The sequence below is a fragment of the Callorhinus ursinus genome, unplaced genomic scaffold, assembly GCF_003265705.2.
Source record: "Callorhinus ursinus isolate GAN/ISIS: 27379988/994484 unplaced genomic scaffold, GSC_fseal_2.0 scaffold23, whole genome shotgun sequence".
Lineage (NCBI taxonomy): Eukaryota > Metazoa > Chordata > Mammalia > Carnivora > Otariidae > Callorhinus > Callorhinus ursinus.
Genome location: NW_027397085.1, coordinates 720,181 through 738,822, shown reverse-complemented (window position 1 = coordinate 738,822; position 18,642 = coordinate 720,181). Strand labels below are relative to the sequence as shown.

Below are 18,642 nucleotides of genomic sequence, written 5' to 3'. Positions count from 1 at the left end.
CACTAATATAGTTAAATAGAATTAAAAAATAGGATAAAAACTTTGGAATAGAATAACATTTGTTCAATGTATTATGCTTTTTTAAGTTATTTTCATATTTTCTCAGATTTATGGTAATATATTTATTTTAAAAATGGGTATGGTATGCATTATTTTTTTTAAGTAATTATTCACTTTTATTTACTTATGTGACAGTATTTGTAACAACACATTATCAAGTAGTGAATAAAAGAATATGAGGCTTATTGGGAAACTGGCATGAAGTCATATTTATCTTTTTTTTTTTTAACAAAACAAGAACACTGAAATTAAAATCACAAAACTCCTACTATGAACTGTTAAACTTGAAAAATTCATTTCAGAAAGCTATGCCATTTGAATTCTAAAAACACAAGAGTCAAAATTGCAACTGTCATTATTCCCCTAAGAATCTGCCAAGCAGAGAGAAACCTTAATATTGAAGATTTCATATGTCATGTTCCAGCCTGGTATGGATGGTTCCATGGCAGAATACTTAAATTTGAAATAATAGTGTTTTTTTTTTTTAAGATTTTATTTATTTATTTGACAAAGAGAGACACACCAAGAGAGGGAACACAAGCAGGGGGAGTGGGAGAGGGAGAAGCAGGCCTCCCGCTGAGCAGGGAGCCCGATGCGGGGCTCGATCCCAGGACCCCGGAATCATGACCTGAGCTGAAGACGCTTAATGACTGAGCCACCCAGGAGTGGTACAAAGTCACTACTTGACCCTTTAGATATTGCAGTAAAATCTGGTTGCAGCACTACTGGCTAAAAACCATAAAGTCTTGCTGCCACCAATGACCAAAGGCACTTGGATAATCAAGAGTTCCACACTGGGCCATATGATAATATAGCATTATTATTACTACTTAATTCTTAACTGACTTAAAAAAACAACATGAGTGATACAGAGCAGAATATTTATTATTGAGTTAAAGCAATGAAGTTGAGAGAGGTTAAATATATAAACTTAGGTTAAGCTTATGAAGAGATCTTTATTTTCACGAGAGCATATTTTACCTAGATTTATGCTAGGTGGAGATTTATGAGACAACTTATATTTGTTTCTTTCCCTAATGATATCTTCATATTCCAGAAAGCCATCTTTATAGTTATGAGATTAGGAATTCTGAGAATGTAGAGTTCCTCTGTGCAGTTGTATATTGAAAATACATTAAATTTTACATATATACATACATATACACATATAGCAACTTTTTTCATTTTTGAAATGCATATAATATGAAGGATTTTAGTTATGTAAAACAGGCTATAAATGAATACCTTTGAAAAATGAGTTTAAAAATTTTGATGAAGTCTTTTAATGATAAAAAAATCTCTTAAAATTGATATTATTTAAATTTTAAAAGTTACAAGGAAGTTAATTTTGAAATAATACATTATTTCAGGAGATAACCATACTGTATTATTGTATGAATTGTGTAGTTATAATAATGATGCCTGGCATATACTAAATAATTAATATGTAGGTAATACTATTGCTGCTATGCTTTATATACATTGTATCATTTAATCCTCATTACAGTTCTATGAGTACTGTTATTTTTCTTATAGATGAAGAAGCTGAACATTTGGAAAGCTAGGTAACTTGATAAAGTTCATATAGCTAATAGGTTTCAAAGCTAGATCTGACTCCCAAGTTCATGCTCTTAACCACTTCATTATTGTACTTCTACTTTATGATACTTATGTTGATTACAAAACTTTAAAAGCTTTCCAAAAAAGCTTTCAAAAAGTTTAAAAGCAAATATAATTTAAAGAATTTAGTGATCAGTCTTTAAAATGTTATCACCAGATTAGTGGTAATCTGCATACAATTAAGAAAGCTTGGTAGAACTTCAGTATATCATTTAGCTCTTCATTCATTCAGAGCTCTGCCTAAGTACTCCATATCAGTTATCCTTTTCTTTGAGACCTTTCTCAACATTTATATTCAGGGCCTAACAATTCATATTGTTAGAATAGGATGTAACAAATTTGTTTGCTTGGAGGTAGAAAACAGTCCTCCTTCATTTAAGGCATATATCTTTTTTTTTTTTTAAATATTTATTTAGAGAGATTGTGTGTGTATGTGCACACGGGGAGGGGCAGATGAAGGGGGAGAGAGAGACTCTTCAACTAGACTCTGAGCTGAGTGTGGAGTCCAACACAGGGAGTCAGCTTCCTCTCTCTCTCTCTCTCCCTCTCTCATCCCACTTGCCCACTCCCTGTCTCTAAAATAAAATAAAATCTTTTAAACAATAGGGAATAAATTTATTGAGAGAATGTGTGCCTATGCAACCAGAGGGAGGGGCAAAGGGAGAGGGAGAGAGAGAATCTCAAGTAGACTCCATGCTGAGTGCAGAGCCAGACCTCAGGACCCTGAGATCCTGACCTGAGCCAAAATCAAGAGTCAGCTGCACAGCTGACTGAGCCACCCAGGTACCCCTAAGGCATGTATCTTTTTAAAGAACAGTTATCAAGTGAAAGTTTAACCAATCTAATTTATTCCAGAAAGTGCTTAATTGTCCAAATTTCAAACTTTGAAGGTAAGATATTATGGCACAAATCAGAAAATAATGGAATTTGGCAAAAGGTGTTTTTGCCGTTTTTGGTAGGCAATTGTATGAGCAAAAAAGTGAGACTTTGCAGTTTTTCAAGGGGTTGCCCATTAAAATTTTTCTTAACTTTGCGTTGATTGAGGGAAGAAAAGGATGATACATATGTTTAAAAATGTTAGCATTTAAATATCAATTGGAAAATGTTTTCAGGAATTAAGTCATTACAAATTTGGTTATTAGAGGCCCCATATAAGATCTACCCTTAAAAAGTAATAAAGATATCTTCCCCACATTAAAAATAAACAGCATTAAGTATCAGTAATCCCCACCTCAAATGCTTTAAGAAATAGATATTACATTGTTCTCAGTTAAATTGGTTTTCCATGGATTTTGGTTGTAATTGCTTTGGCTTTTGGATTGGTCATTATGTGTTTTCTAATATGTTAGCTTAAGTTTTGCCTACCCATATCCTATTCAAAGTAGTGTATATTATTCTTAAGTACATACGCAGTAGGGGAGCTTCCTTTTTAAAAAAATTTTTTTGATGAAATTTTTCTTAAAGCAGAGACTCTTTCTGTAATGTTAATGATTATAAAAAATGGGGATTTCTAATGGTTAAATGGAATTTCTGTTAACTTGTAGCATCTTTTGGATCCTTTTTTTTTTTTTTAAGTTTGGATTTCGCCTTCAATTCTCCCCTAGTATGTATGATATGGCCCTTTTTGTATATGACCATGAAAAAGAATAGTGGCATTAAGAGGAGACTGGTCAAATTGTTGGCTCAAAGTCATTCACCATTTTAGTAGAGTAGGTCTTACAACTCTTCAATGTTAATTTACAACTGCTGATCTTTTTCTTTAACTTATTGAACAAAATAAAAATTTTAAAAGAGGTTTAAACAGTTTTAGATTTAAGGTAAGAAAATGACTTTTATTTTAGCATCAGTTAATAAATTGAGTGCTTACTGTGGTATGTCGTAGAAGTCAAAATTAGTAAGAAGCTTTCAGAGTGGAACCGGTTAAATAGTACCCACTTTTCTTTTCCTTGTCATTTGAACTTAGGTTAACCTTTTTGTTTAATTAGCCAGAAAATAATATTGAAATTTTACAATTTAAAATACTGTCCTAAGTTCAGTTTTACACTTAACAAGTAAAAGACAAAGGGTGGTAGAAGCAGTACTCCTGCTCTTCCTTCTGCTTCCACTCTTCATTATAAATTGAGACTTCTTCCCTAACTCCACCTAGTCTTAGAAACAATTTAGATTTCTACTTAAGTCTCATAATATAATACTAAATCTGCTAGAAGTATAAGGGGAGGTCCGAAGTTTAGGAGTATTAGCTTTATGAACTGTGGTTGTCTTCTGAAAGAAGGGTAATCACTTCTTGGTAGTTAAAAATTATGGCTAGAATTGTAGGTAATAGGACGGGAGGGAATTTTTTATTTTCTTGCTCTTTTACTTTTCCTGATGATTTTTGAGGATCACCTTTAACTAGATGCACTACCCAATTTCTCTGTATTACAATTTAGTTATTTAGGGACCCTCTGTTTTTTAAAGTTGGGTTACTAATTGAACTGATATCTGTAAACTCAAGGTTGATTTGTTAAGTATTTGGGAACCTTAAGAATAGCTGTCATCCACAATGGACTCTGAAAAACAAACTGAGGGTTCTAGAGGGGAGGAGGGTTGGGTTAGGATGGGGGGATGGGTTAGCCTGGTGATGGGTATTAAAGAGGGCACGTTCTGTGTGGAGCACTGGGTGTTATGCACAAACAATGAATCATGGAACACTACGTCAAGAACTAATGATGTAATGTGTGGTGATTAACATAACAATAAAAAAGAATAGCTGTCATCCATTAACTAGTTGCTTTAAAAAAAATCTGTTATTACTCTAATGGCAAAGGGGAATGTAGAAAACCTGTCTTAAGGGCAACTGTGCAAATTACCTTAAGAGTGTTTTCTAACATTTGGATATGTATTACTTGAGAATCTCTGTGGTTCATTTAGTATGTTTTAGAGCCAGAACTTGCTGCTAACAGAGGAAGGATCAGATATGAAAATGAATGGCATAGTTAGCAAAAAGAATAAGTACCCATTAGTATTCTTTCTAATAAGTGTGTTGTTTGGGCGTGGATTACAAGCAAATGATATCTTCCTTTATGAATATTGTGGTAAAAGTTTGTTGAATATTGCTTGCTGCTTAGTTTCCTATCGTTCTTCTTTTCCCTGCCATCTATGTCTTTTCAAGTTCAGTTCATGTTGAATGTCTGTCTTCTCTTCCCAATAAGATACAAAATACAAAAATAAAACAAAATTTTAAAAATCTTAAAACTGGTGTAAGTACTATTCATATACTAGTTACTTTTATGGCCTCTAAGAGAAATTTTAAGTGGCAGTTAGAAAATGCTGTTACCTTGTACTTGATATAGCCTTTATAAAGTACAACTGCTCCTTGTAGAGGCACTTAAGAAGGAGGAACATTTATAAAGAAATCTCTATTATGTTATTTGATGAAATCTTGGTATGTACAGTAAGGATTTATTTATGAGTTAAGAAATCTTCTGCTACTGTAGGCCTCTTGGTTAAATGCGTGATATGCCTCAGCCAGGGTTTAGAGTGTCTTAGTTTTTTGGGTACTTTCTCACATACTGCAAACACCAGTGAAGTCTTTAGTGGAAGAAAATCTTCAGATTTCCAAACTGCCAACATAAAGAAGATTTCTTCTCTCTTCTTCAGAGAGCATTAGGTCAGGATTTGTAAAGTTTTTAGTGTGTGTTTTAAATGACTTTATATTTCCCCCTTTTTCTTTTTGACAGGAATCTTTTAGTCCTGCTGTACAGCTGCACCTTGTACATCAAGCTCCATGTAATGTTCCTCCTTACCTCTCGAAGAATGAGTCAAATCTTGGGGACCTCTTACTGGGCTTTCTTAAATATTATGCTACAGAATTTGAGTAAGTGAAACATCAGATTGTGTTTTATTCATTTACATATGTGAATGCTACACTTTTGGTCAGAAGCTACAAACTTGTCCAGAAATGTGTAATTTATAAAATTTAATATCTAGTGATTATTAGAAACTAAATAGATTTTATATTCCTATCTAATGAAAAATGATAGTTCAGTAAGCCCAATTTTAGTTGATTTCGGTAGCGATCCTGTCTTATGTTTAGCTCCCTCTTTTCCTAGTAGGGCCTGAATAAATGTTTGGGTTGGCCCTGTATAGGTTCTGTATAGTTTGAAACATCTGTTTTTCGCAAGTTAAGACTTATAGTAAAAAGCACAGCTAAGACAAACATGGAAAAAGATCTCCTTGATATCTGAATAGTTATGTTAGTATATAAAAATCAAGGAATACTCTCTTTCCTTTTTTTTCCCCTTTCTTCTGAGGGTGATATGTAAACATGGAATGCTGAAGTGTATAATTAGACTGGACTTAACTGAATGTTCCTAAGGGAGTTCTAGAAGTCCAGATAGAGTGGGGTTAGGAATTGCAGCTCTTCTGATCAATTTAGAAAGGTTTGAAGGGGGGAAAGAGAAAGGACTTAGGAGTTTTACAAAGTTAGAGGAGGAGGGTATGGTAACCACAGGGTGCCATTTTGAAAAGATTTGGAGAGGGGAATAATAATAGCATTCTTTGTAAATTGTTATTACTAGCTGGGAAAAACGGTTCCCAACAGATTATATGTATCTTCTCATTTACATAATAGTCATATGTTACAATATTACATCATGCCCATTTTACCATTGAAGCATATATAGAGAGAGGTGAAGAAACTTGCCCTAAGATCACACAGCTCGTCACGGGGAGTATTTCTGTTAATTTTGACTGCAAAATTCGTACTCTTAACTATGGTACTTTACTGCAGTGTTGGTATTGCCTTATTTGCTATGATGCAGTAGCTCTAAAGAAACTTGACTCAGATGATTTGAAACATAGGGCATGAAAGAAGTAATGTTACTTAAATTCTTCAGCGCAGAGCTTTCATCAGAATGTGTCTGTTTTGTTTACAGTTGAGTCTCCATTACTTAGCCCAGTGCCAGAGAGTGGGTACTTGAAAAATTCTTGCTATAAATAAATAATTTTGAAGTAGAGGGTAAGATTATAGACATGTTGCAAAGATCCTGGAGATGACTTAAAAATTACTGAATCAGGTTAAGAAAAAATGTAGGAAAAGTGCTGGTGGAAAGTAGTTCAATAAGAATGAAGTTATAATCATCATCATTAAAGATGACTAGGACCCGAGTTTAAGTCCAGGCAACAAGGATAAAAAGGAAGGGGCCTTCATTTATAGGATGAGAAAAGATTTAAGGCTATAAGACAAGGGACATAAGAGACTACAAAGGTTATTCTAGAGTCAAGATTTGTAAGATGCTGCAATAACAAAAGCTGATGTTTCGTGAGTATTTACTTAATGTCCTACAGTATGCTGAGTGATTTTTGTGTATTATTTAATCCTCACAGTAACACCTTGTGAGGCCTAGGGAATTTGTGTACTTGAAACTTGTCCATGGCAGTACAGCTAGATAGTGAGAGAACTGGGATTCAGTCTCAGGTCTGACTCCAAAACCACATTCTTAATTGTTAGAATATATTGGCATTGTCTTTTCTATTGTAAATTAGTGAAGTTTGCAGAGAGGGGAAAGGATTCATAGAAAAAAGGTATATTTCTACCGTGTATAGTTTAGGATTAGAACATCTAGATACCAGTGCCTTGAAAGCCAACTGCTTTGTTGTACTGAAACAAAAAGGTAGATGAACAGGTTTGTGTATTAGTTTAGTATTAACAGAAACTAGCCGGTTGTGCCAAATGAAACTGGCTAGGATGCTGAGACTTTGAAAGAGGTTTTGAACTTTTGGATGCATTTGTTATCACTATGATACATGATTTTGGAGACATCGTCACCTTTTCTTTCATCATACAGTGCATTTGTCAAGTGTATTATTGTTTCATATCAGATATTTTCAGAAATTTGACTGTAGGGAGCACTGCCAAGAATGTAGTCATGGCAGTGAACTAGGTGCTGTGCAAAGGAATTCTGGCAGCTGTTAGAAATGTTTGTAAGGATTTCTTCTGAACTTTGAGACATTCATTTAAAAAATTCTCTTTACTCGAAGACAGAATTAAGTGTCAAGGGATGCTTGAGTATATGGTATAAATGTTGCGGAAATTTTGTATGCCTATTTAAAAATTACCAAGATTTTCTTACCTACTTCACTCACAGCTTTCTTCTAAACCTTCCTGCTGAAAATTCTTAAAATGAAGCCATGCTTCTAGAACTGTACCTGGGAGCAGGGAACTGATAAATTAAAAAAGGATCAGGTTGGGGCGCCTGGGTGGCTCAGTCATTGAGTGTCTGCCTTCGGCTCAGGTCATGTTCCCAGAGTCCTGGGATCAAGCCCCGCATTGGACTCCCAGCTCCGCGGGAAGCCTGCTTCTCCCTCTCCCACTACCCCTGCTTGTGTTCCCTCTCTCACTGTGTCTCTCTCTGTCAAATAAATAAATAAAATCTTTAAAAAAAAAAAAGGATCAGGTTGCTTAGAGAAACTAGGAAAAAATAAAGTCTGAATGTAATCATTTTGTATTTTAACAAAACAAAACAAAATATGTTTTAAATATCTTACAGACACCTAGGTACTAGAGATTCTAGAAGCCTTAAAAAGTTACCTATTTTGTAATCCTTTTATTCTGTGGATGCCTAATCACATGCCATTATTGCTAGTCTAATCTCTTGTGTTAAAAATGCATGCCTACATACTTAAATACATTTTTTAAAAAGATTTTATTTATTTGACAGAGAGAGACAGCGAGAGAGGAAATACAAGTAGGGGGAGTGGGAGAGGAAGAAGCAGGCTTCCCTCTGAGCATGGAGCCCGATGTGGGGCTCGATCCCAGGATGCTGGGATCATGACCTGAGCCGAAGGCAGCTGCTTAACCGACTGAGCCACCCAGGCGCCCCTTAAATACATTTTTTAAGTAGGAAATTACAAAGGCCCAATTTTTTTGACTATCTCCTTTCTTACTGATTTTTTTCCTCTCATTTAATCAATAAATCATTGACTGCCTACTATATATCAAGCTGTTTTCCTATGCACCGGGGATATGACATTTAACAAAACAGGCAGAAGTCTTTGTCTTCATGGAGCTTATATTGTAGTATGTATTGTAGTATGGAGAGATAGACAATAAACAAATAAATTGTATAGTATATACATGAGGTTAGGGATAAGAAGGAACTAATTTATAGTCTATCATTGAGATAGGAGGAAAGCCAATAGAATGTGTTGTCCTGGAATCCAAAGAGAAAAAATGTCTCAAGGGGGAAGGAGTGATTATCTGTGTCACATTTTTTGATGGATCGAGTAAAAGATGAGAACTAAAAGCTGACCATTGCAATATTGGTCCACATGGAGGCCACTGGACCTTTATTAGGAGCAGTTTCTGTGGAAAAATAGGGATAAAAAGCATCATTGGTGTGGGCTCAGGAGTGAACAGGGATGAATTAAATACAGATAGGATAGTGTTTAGACACTGTAATATGTAGAGTGTATATACTTATAAAGGGGAGCAGAAAAAATGGAGTAGAAATTGGAGCGTTAAGTGGGGTTGAGTTTTTGTTTTTTAGAAAGGAGAAAAAACCTATCTTGATGGCAAAATTGATGATACCAGAAAAAGATAGTAAATTGTTGAATAGTATGCTTCTTTGAATCAGGAAGGGTTGGAATCTAGAGCACAAGTGGGATAGGAGCACAGATGATGCATTAATAATAGTAAGTAAAAGAGTATATGATTCAAAGGAATGCCAGTTGAACTGATGTGGGAGCTAGTGGAAATTATCTTTTGGTTGCTTTAGTTTTTTTAGTGAGATGAAGCATGGACATCACCTGGGAATGATTGTGAGGGAGGAGATTTGGAAAGTGAGGGAAAGTATGAATTATTCTGTAGGAGAGTAAAGGAGTGAATTAACTATGGAAATACAGTATATTTGGTGGGTAGTAGCATTTAGGGTCCTTTTGAGCTAAGTCATCATGAATTTTAAGTGAATTTAAAGTTATCATGAATTTAAGATCAGCATGGTTGCATATTTTTCTCCAGCCACATTGAGTTGCGGGGGAAAGGATTGAAGTAGACAAAGATTTAATTATGGTTGTATTTCAACCAACTAAGTTCAGTGCAGCAAGAAGGGTAAGAGAGTTTGGGGGGGATGGTATGCAAGCAAGTGATTTTTAATAACTGACCATGGACTGAATGTATTAAATTCAGTCTTGAAAATGTGGACACGGGGATGCATGTAGGACATCCAGGTGGCAGTTTCCAATTGTTAGTTGCAATAATTGTCCTAGAGCTTAGTAGTAGCAAGGTCAAAGCTGGAGAAAAGGATTTGGGAAAGAAACATCAGACTGTTAAAGCTTGGGAGTGGTACTGTAGCATTAGAAGAGGATTGAAAGAGGCAAGGCCCTGATGGACACTGCATTTAAGGGGTCAGGCAGAAGAACAAAACAAACCAAAACTCTGGGATTAGAGCAGAATTTTCTGTTTGCTTACGAGGTTTGAAATCCCTGACATTTTCTTTTTGTTTGCTTCCCAGCCCTTAATAATAAAACAAAACTATATATATTTGTTCACTTAATTTGACTAGTCTTGCTTAATATATATAGCCACATAGTTCAGACCCATAATTTTGACTTTTTGTTGGACTTAAATTTTTGTTTGTAATGTTCCAGTGTAAGCATAGTATTTTGAAATAAATACTTAGTCACAAAAAGAATGGCTAGAAGAGAGTTAATAGATAAGTAGCAGTTCATTATCATTACTGAAGAAAAGAAGCAAACATCTTACCAGTGTGGGGTTGGTAAACCCAGTTTTACAATCAAAAGATTGTCATATATTATCAGATCTGTTTTAGATTAAATTAAACCCTATATCTGTTCTCCTGTTCTTTTCTGATACATTCCTCTTCTATGGACTATATCTTATTTTACATTTTAATTATTGAATGACAATAACAGATTTTTACATGGCAAACAAATTATGGTAGAAAAATATGGTGTGATAAAAGGTTTAATTTGGGGCCTGTTTTAAAGAAAGAAATATTTAGGGAAAATGTTTCTAAATTGCCATTTGAATTTTACATTTAAATTCACCTCTGAAGAGTAAAAATAGCATATAAGTTTTATGTATCAGGTTTTATGATTTCATATATTTAGTAATTTAGAAATATTTAAAAGTGCTTTGAAATGTAATAGATTGAATCAGTCTAAATAATAGTGATTTAAAATATTTTTTTTCTCTGTGAAGTACTTCAGGTGTTACAGTCACTTAAATAACTGCATTATTTGGGTTGATTATAGGTTGAAGCTTAAATGATACCTGTTTAGGGATGATAAAGTGAATATTGGTATGTCACATATGTTTCTGTCACCTGGTTTAGAACCAAGTATTGGCATGTAATATAAATTCTGGATTGGATTTCATACAAGTATGGTGAGGAGAGTTCCTTTGATTTAAGAAAGTAAAAATTGTAATTTAACAGCAGGATACAGTTTCAAGATTCTAAACTTGTCTGAAAAAAAATGGTTTATCCCTTTTTAACATAATGTTTCCAATTTTAATTTTATTGCAGATTCAACTGTCCTGTAAGTTCAGTGAGAAACAAGTAGTCTCAAGAAAAAAGTTCATTTTATTAGTGAAATATATCTTAAGCAGTATAAAAGTAAAGCACATAGTATAATTCTACTGTGATCATGTTTGGTTCAGGCATGTGGTTATATAACTCTCTCCTTGACATTGTTGTTTTATTTTATTGTTATTAGTTATTTATTTATTTATTTAAGTCATCTCTGTATCCATTGTGGGTCCTGAACTCACAACCCCAACGTCAGGAGTTGCATGTTCTACCTAGGAGTTGCATGTTCTACCTATCGACTGAGCCAGCCAGGCACCTGTTTATTGTTATTTTAAAAAAATTTTGGAAACACACTTGGACCAACAGAGCAGTGTACTTTTCTGTTTGGAGTTTATACTAATGGAGCTGCTGTACATGAAATATCTAAAACATGTTACTGTAATTAATACTGTTTCTCATTGAGAACCTGCTTAGTTTTTAAAAAGCATAAATTCTGATATGTATTCTTAAAGAACTTAAAGTTATCTTTGCAAAGTATTTCTAAATTGTACTCCTTATAAGAAAAAATAGAAGATCATACTTGAGGATCCTTTTCAATTATCAAACTTCATAAGATGCAATGTTTTTTTGCATATTTAACATAGAGATTAATCAGTTTTCCAGAAACAAGTGCCATATTGGACCCTCAGTTATATTCCTAGGGATTCTTTTATCTGATAAAGTAGAGGAAGGGTAAGATAAGTGTTGGAGTTGGAAGGTCCCAAAGCTTGGTCTTTTTATTCTTACTGAAATGATGGACAAAGCTAAATATGGCTGAAAAAAGAGATATCAACTATTTTCCAAACTCATTTGTCTCTCACATACAAGCTGAATGGTCATACGTTTTACAGTGTTCCTTGAGAAAAAGAAAATTGTACTTGTGCAGAACTATTATAATTGTAAAGAAATTTTTAAAAAACAATATAAGGTTAGTACATACTAAAGACTGAACAGTTTACTTTCAGACATGCTGATAAAAAATTGTTTTACTTGAATATAACTTTACTGTTAAGAGCTACATCTGATATATAGCAATAACAGTATGTTTTCATAGAGTATTAATTTTTCCTAAAACAGCATCTACTGGCTTCTCTTGGATAGTTGTAAAATTTTCTCCCAAATCATACAAGTGGACATGCAGTAAACAAAAATTATTTAATGATACCAGAAAACAACACAAGATTGCATCTCTCTTAACAAATAAAAAATTCTTACTGAGGTGCTAACAGTGAACACAATTTTTACATTTTTTGCTTACTTACGCTTTCTTATTTTTCATATTACTTCATTTATTCAATAAATATGTATTGAAGGCCTACTTTATACTAAGCAACTATTTGAACAGTGAAAAAATACATAAATCACCATCTTGGAGCTTTCATTCTGCTTGGGCGAGACATACAGTAAACAATAATAAATAAGCAAATTGTTAAAATATAAGTGCTGTGGAGAAAAAAGAAGGGTATTGAAACAGGGATTGTGGTGTTGAGGGTCAAGGCAAGTTTCAGTATTTTGTGAGAAAATTAGAGTGGGACTTAGTATTATATAATAAATACAATAAAAGGGAAAATTAAGAAAATAGTTAACAGTTATGTTTTTCTTCTTGTAGCTGGAACAGTCAAATGATTTCAGTTCGTGAAGCCAAAGCCATTCCCAGGCCTGATGGTATTGAATGGAGAAATAAATACATCTGTGTAGAAGGTAGATTTTCCACAACTACTTATTTACCATCTGGTTATCACCATGGTACTGAGAGAATTACTTGAATAATTCCAGTTTGTATTTCAGTTAAAAGTAATACATTTATGTTCTGATTTACAAGTCTTTTAGTTATAAAATTTTCTTTTTTTTTCTTCCAACTTTTTACTTTAATTCCAGTTGTAGTTTAATATTGATTTCAGGTGTGTAGAAGTTAGTGCTTCAACACTTCCATACAACACCTGATGCTCATCACAAGTGTCCTCCTTAATCCCCATCATCTATTTCACCCATCCCTCCACCCACCTCCCCTCTGGTAACCATCAGTTTGTTCTCTGTAGTTAGCAGTCTGTTTCTTGGTTGGCTTCTCTCTTTTGTTCCTCCTCTGTGTTGGTTTGTTTTGTTTCTTAAATTCGACATATAAATAAAATCATATGATATTTGTCTCTCTCTCATTAACTCCACTTAGCATAATACTCTCTAGCTCCATCCACATTGTTGCAAATGGCAAGATTTCATTCTTTTTTATCGCTGTTTTCATTTAATTTTTAAAAGTAATTTAATTCTTTACCTGTAAAAAATAATAAATATGAATTTAGGCATTTAATCTTCTAGTTCATAATATTTGAGCAGTCTTTATGCATCCCTCCTGCTTGTAGTTGATTGAAGCTTAATTTCATGACTTGAAGGTAGAAGAAAATACTATCTTCATGTGATAATTCTTACATTGAGATAAAATGAGTTCTTTTAAAATTAAAATGTTGATATTTAATGCAAGCTAGATTTTTATGAATAGAAATTTATTTTACTTTAAAAATAAAATGCCCTGAAGATAATCTGTTCTCTAAAATTAATTTACATATAGTTGAATATTTCTTTGAGTTGGTGGGAAATTGACTTCAAGAAGCAAAATTATTCTCCCTGATGCTAAATTGAAGACTTTTGTAAACGTTGAGGTAAAAAAGAATAAAGCGTTAACAGCATTTGTAGGAAAACATCACATTTAGAATGTTTTAATCTTGGATTACATGCAACATCTTAAGAGTTTATGAATATGAAATTAAATTTCCTGCTTTGGTGGTTGGTTTGTTAAGTTGCACAGTGAGTGTATATTATTTTAGTTACTTGTGTTCTTTTGAATATTAAATACTTGTAAAGTGCTGTGTGTGATGTGATCCAATAGCTTGGCATTATGCTGTGAAAAAACGCAGGCATAGCTTGGATATATTGTGGGTTCAGTTCCAGACCACCGCAATAAAGCAAGTATTGCAATAAAGTGAGTCATGAATTTTTTTGGTTTTCCAGTGCATATAAAAGTTATGTTTACCCTATGTTGTAGTCTATTAAGTACACAGTAGCATTATGTCTAAAAGAATAATGTACATATCCTAATTTAAGAAGACTGTTGCTAAAAATTCTACCCATCATCTAAGTTTTCAACAAGCCGTAATCTTTTGGCTGATGGAGGGTCTTGTCTCAATGTTGATGGCTGCTGTCTGATCAGGGTGATGGTTGCTGAAGGTTGAGGTACCTATGGCAGTTTCTTAAAATGAAACAACAGTGAAGCTTGCTGCATCAATTGACTCTTCCTTTCGCAAATGATTTCTCTGTAGCATGTGAGAGCATTTTACCCACAGTAGAACTTCTTTCAAAATTGGAGTCAATCCTCTCAAACCCTGCCCCTGCTTTATCAACTAAGTTTATGTAATATTCTTAATCCTTTGAATCCTTTGTTGTTTTTTCAGTATTGTCACCAGGAGTAGATTCTGAGGAGCAGGTCCTATCCACTCAAATTTTATCATGAGATGGTAGCAATTCAGCCACATCTCCAAGCTCCACTTCTAATTCTAGTTCTCTTGCTATTTCCACCACATCTGCAGTTACTTCCTTCACTGAAGTGTTGAACCCCTCAAAGCCATCCATTAGGGTTGGAATCAGCTTCTTCCAAACTCCTGTTAATGCTGATATTTTGACCTCTTCCCATGAATCACAAATATCCTTAATGGCATCTCGAATGGTGCATTCTTTCTAGAAGGTTTTCAGTGGCTTTTGCCCAGATCCATAGAGAAAGCACGATCTATGGCCAATTATATCCTTAAAAAATATATTTCTTAAGTAATGAGACTTGAAAGTTACTCCTTGATTGATGGGCTGCAGAATGGATATTGTGTTAGCAGGCATGAAAACAACAATCTCATTGTACATCTCCATCAGAGCTCTTGGGTGACCAAGTACATTGTCAAGGAGCAGTCATATTTTGAAAGGAATTTTTTTTTCTGAATTGTAGGTCTTAAAAGTGGGCTTAAAATAATATGTTGTAAACAGATGTGCTGTCGTCCAGGCTTTGTTGTTCCATTTATAGAGCACAGGCATAGTAGATCTAGCATAAATAGCATAATTCTTAAGGGCCCTAGGATTTTCTGAATGGTAAATGAACACTGACTTCAACTTAAAGTCATCAGCGGCATTAGCCCCTAATAAGAGCGTCATCTTATCCTTTGAAACTTTGAAGCCAGGCATTGACTTCTCTCTAGTTATGAAAATCCTAGATGGCATCTTCTTCAAATATGAGGCTGTTTCATTTACATGGAAAACCTGTTGTTTAATGTAGCCACCTTCGGGAATTATCTTAGCTAGATCTTCTGAATAAATTTCTGCAGCTTCTATGTCAGCACTTGCTGCTTCACCTTACACTTTTACATTATGGAGATAGCTTCTCTCCTTAAGCCTCATAAACCAAACTCTGCTAGCTTCAGACTTCTCTTCTGCAGCTTCCTCACCTCTGTCAGCCTTCATAGAATTAGAGAGAGTTAGGGCCTTGCTCTAAACTAGATTTTGGCTTAAGGGAATATTGTGGCTACTTGGTCTTCTATCCAGATCACTGAAACTTCTCCATATCAGCAGTAAGACTGTTTCACTTTCATATTCATGTATTCGCTGGTGTAGCTCTTTTCATCTTTTCATTTCCGTAAGGAACTTTTCCTTTGCATGCACAACTTAGCTAACTTGTCCAAGAAGCCTAGCTTTTGACCTGTCTTGGTGTTCAGCATGTCTTCTTCACCAAGCTTAATCATTTCTAGCTTCTGATTTAAAGTGAAAAATATGTAACTCTTCCTTTCACTTCACTTGGATATTTAAGGGCCATCGTGTGGTTATTAATTGGCCCAATTTCAATATTGATGTGTCTCAGGGAAAATAGGGAGGCCTGAGGAGAGGGAGAGAGATGGGGCAACGGCCACTGGGTGGAGCAGTCAGAACACACACAACATTTCTTAAGTTTGCTATCCTGTGTGGGTATGGTCATGGTGCCCACGAACAATTATAATAATAGCATCAAAGACAGCTGATCACAGATCACTATAACAGATACAATAATGATGAAAAGTTTGAAATACTAGGAGAATTACCAAAATGTGATAGAGACAACAAAGTGAGCAAATGCTGTTGGAAAAATGGCACTGCTAGACTTGCTCAGCACAGGGTTGCCATAGACCTTCAATTTATTAAAAAAAAAAAACCCCACAATATCTGTGAAGTGCAATAAAGTGAAGTGCAGTAAAACAGTGTATCCTATACTGTGACAATAAACTTTTAAAAATGGCCTTAGTAAGCAATAAAAAATATATATAGACACAAAAGGAGGGTTTTTTTTTTTTTTAAATTACGGGCCTGATTAGATTTGACAAATCTAGAGTTAACGTCTTCATCATATTTCCTATTCTTCCATGCTTTTTCCAGGTCTTTCCCCTCAATTGCATTTTTTCCTTCTAGCGACTTCATTTTTTTTCTCTCTAGTCACATTCTCTTTCAGCTTTAGAGCATACATAGGTCTTCTCATCCTTGAAAAATACTCTTGATTTTACTGGCTCTTGTAAGTACCTTTTTTTCCTCTTTTACAGTGCCAATATTCTTTTTTTATTTTTTAAGTAGGCTCCACACCCAGTGTGGAGTCCAACATAGGGCTTGAACTCACGACCCTGAGATCAAGACCTGAGCTGAGATCAGGAACCACATGCTTAACTGACAGAGCCACCCAGGCACCCCCAGTGCCCAAATTCTTAAACTCTAGTCATTTTTACCTACTCTTGGCATTATTTCAGCTATCTCATCTCATTTTAATGCCTCTAGTTATCTTCCTTTGCTCACTAGCATCCTCAGTTTCCTTTCTTCTCATGTAGATAGTTTCCTTATGTCTATATATGGACTCTTGTCTCTTACCTTGTGGATGAAGGGTTAGTGGGTGGGGGGTAAAGATGTGGAAGGTAATGTTGGAGACACGACACACATAAAAACTTCTGCTTTGTTTTCTTTCTGTCTTCTGTACTTGCTCTCCTGTTTCTCCCTCTCCTTTCACTGCCAAATTTCTCCTACAAGTTACTGTACTCACTGTATCTTTTTCTAAACCACCTACTCACACCATAACTCTGCACTGTTTTCTATCCTCCTGAGTATTAAACCTCTACTTTGAAAGGTAGTGACCGTTCTCCTGCTGGACAGATCGTGGCCTTTTAAATTAAAATTAAATTTAAAATTACCTTTCTGTGGTATTTGACATTGACCACCTTTTTTGCGTACAGTGTTTTATTCTTTCTGATAATTGTTCTTTAACTTACTTTTATTTCCCTTAGGGTAGGGATAGGTCCTTGACCCTCTGTGATTCTTCAGAGTTCTTACTCACTTTTGTGATTTAGACTTAACATACCTATGCTGATGACTTTGTTTTAGTTATCCTCTCTCTTGAATTGTATCTACCTTATTAGAACACAGTTCATAATAAAACTATTTTTATATGCGTATATCAAATAAGAGATTAGGCTTCACAATATGCAGTTGCTATTTTGTAGGTTAAAAACTGTCAAATATTGACAGTTTCATATAGTTAAACCTAATATAGAAACTGAAGTTCTAATTTTAATAACTTCTTGTTTATATGTACATTTAATATTGTAGAACCTTTTGATGGAACAAATACAGCCAGAGCGGTGCATGAAAAGCAGAAATTTGACATGATCAAGGATCAATTTTTAAAGGTAAATAATGCATCAGATTAACTCTAGAAACATTAGTGGAATAGTATGCTTTGAAAATGGAAAAATATAGAACATAATAGCCCTGGTTCCTGTGTTATGAAGTCATTAAAGTGGCACAGTAGGAAATTTATTACTTGATTGAGAGATACACTTTTCCTTCAGAGAAATCTGTTTTCGTTCACATGGCTTTCACTCTGATGGAAGTAAGCATTTCCTTAGTGAGCCAGTTAAGCTCTCAGAATGAGTGAGTAAAACCTAATGGACTCATTTCTCTCCTTAAAATTTCAAGGAACTTAGTGTAGCTTTAGAATAGAGCTGATGTTTGTTCCATGATTTTTCTTCTGTGTACCCCACTGTAACAGTGAACCTGAGTACCTTTTTATCTTTGCTTATATTTTGAGAAATTAAAAGAAAATCAATGTGTGTGTATCACACATTTTGTATATATAAATTTCAGCCATATGTATGTAAACTGTCATTTATTATTTGGCTCTTTGGTCTACAGTATGAATTGATTCATCAGTGATTTTGTTAGGTGTGGTTTCTTTTTTCAAGGAGTTCCACAGTACAGTGTAGAAACACATTGATGGAAATACATACTGTGAGACATATAGGAGAGAATGCTTCATTGAAGAAAAAGATCAGCGAACTATGAAGGTCATTTT

General features: G+C 34.4%; 1 protein-coding gene across 4 annotated transcripts in view; it reads left to right on the top strand.

Annotated features, from left to right (window-relative positions):
* TENT2 (terminal nucleotidyltransferase 2) overlaps positions 1-18,642 on the top strand; it is a 71,550-nt gene that overhangs the window by 50,302 nt on the left and 2,606 nt on the right. For all 4 annotated transcript variants that reach the window (XM_073905279.1, XM_025892667.2, XM_025892669.2 and 1 more), the window contains 3 exons: positions 5,400-5,536; positions 12,859-12,950; positions 17,898-17,977. In XM_073905279.1, the coding sequence (XP_073761380.1) occupies positions 5,400-5,536; positions 12,859-12,950; positions 17,898-17,977 (309 nt within the window). The remainder of the gene's footprint in view (positions 1-5,399; positions 5,537-12,858; positions 12,951-17,897; positions 17,978-18,642) is intronic.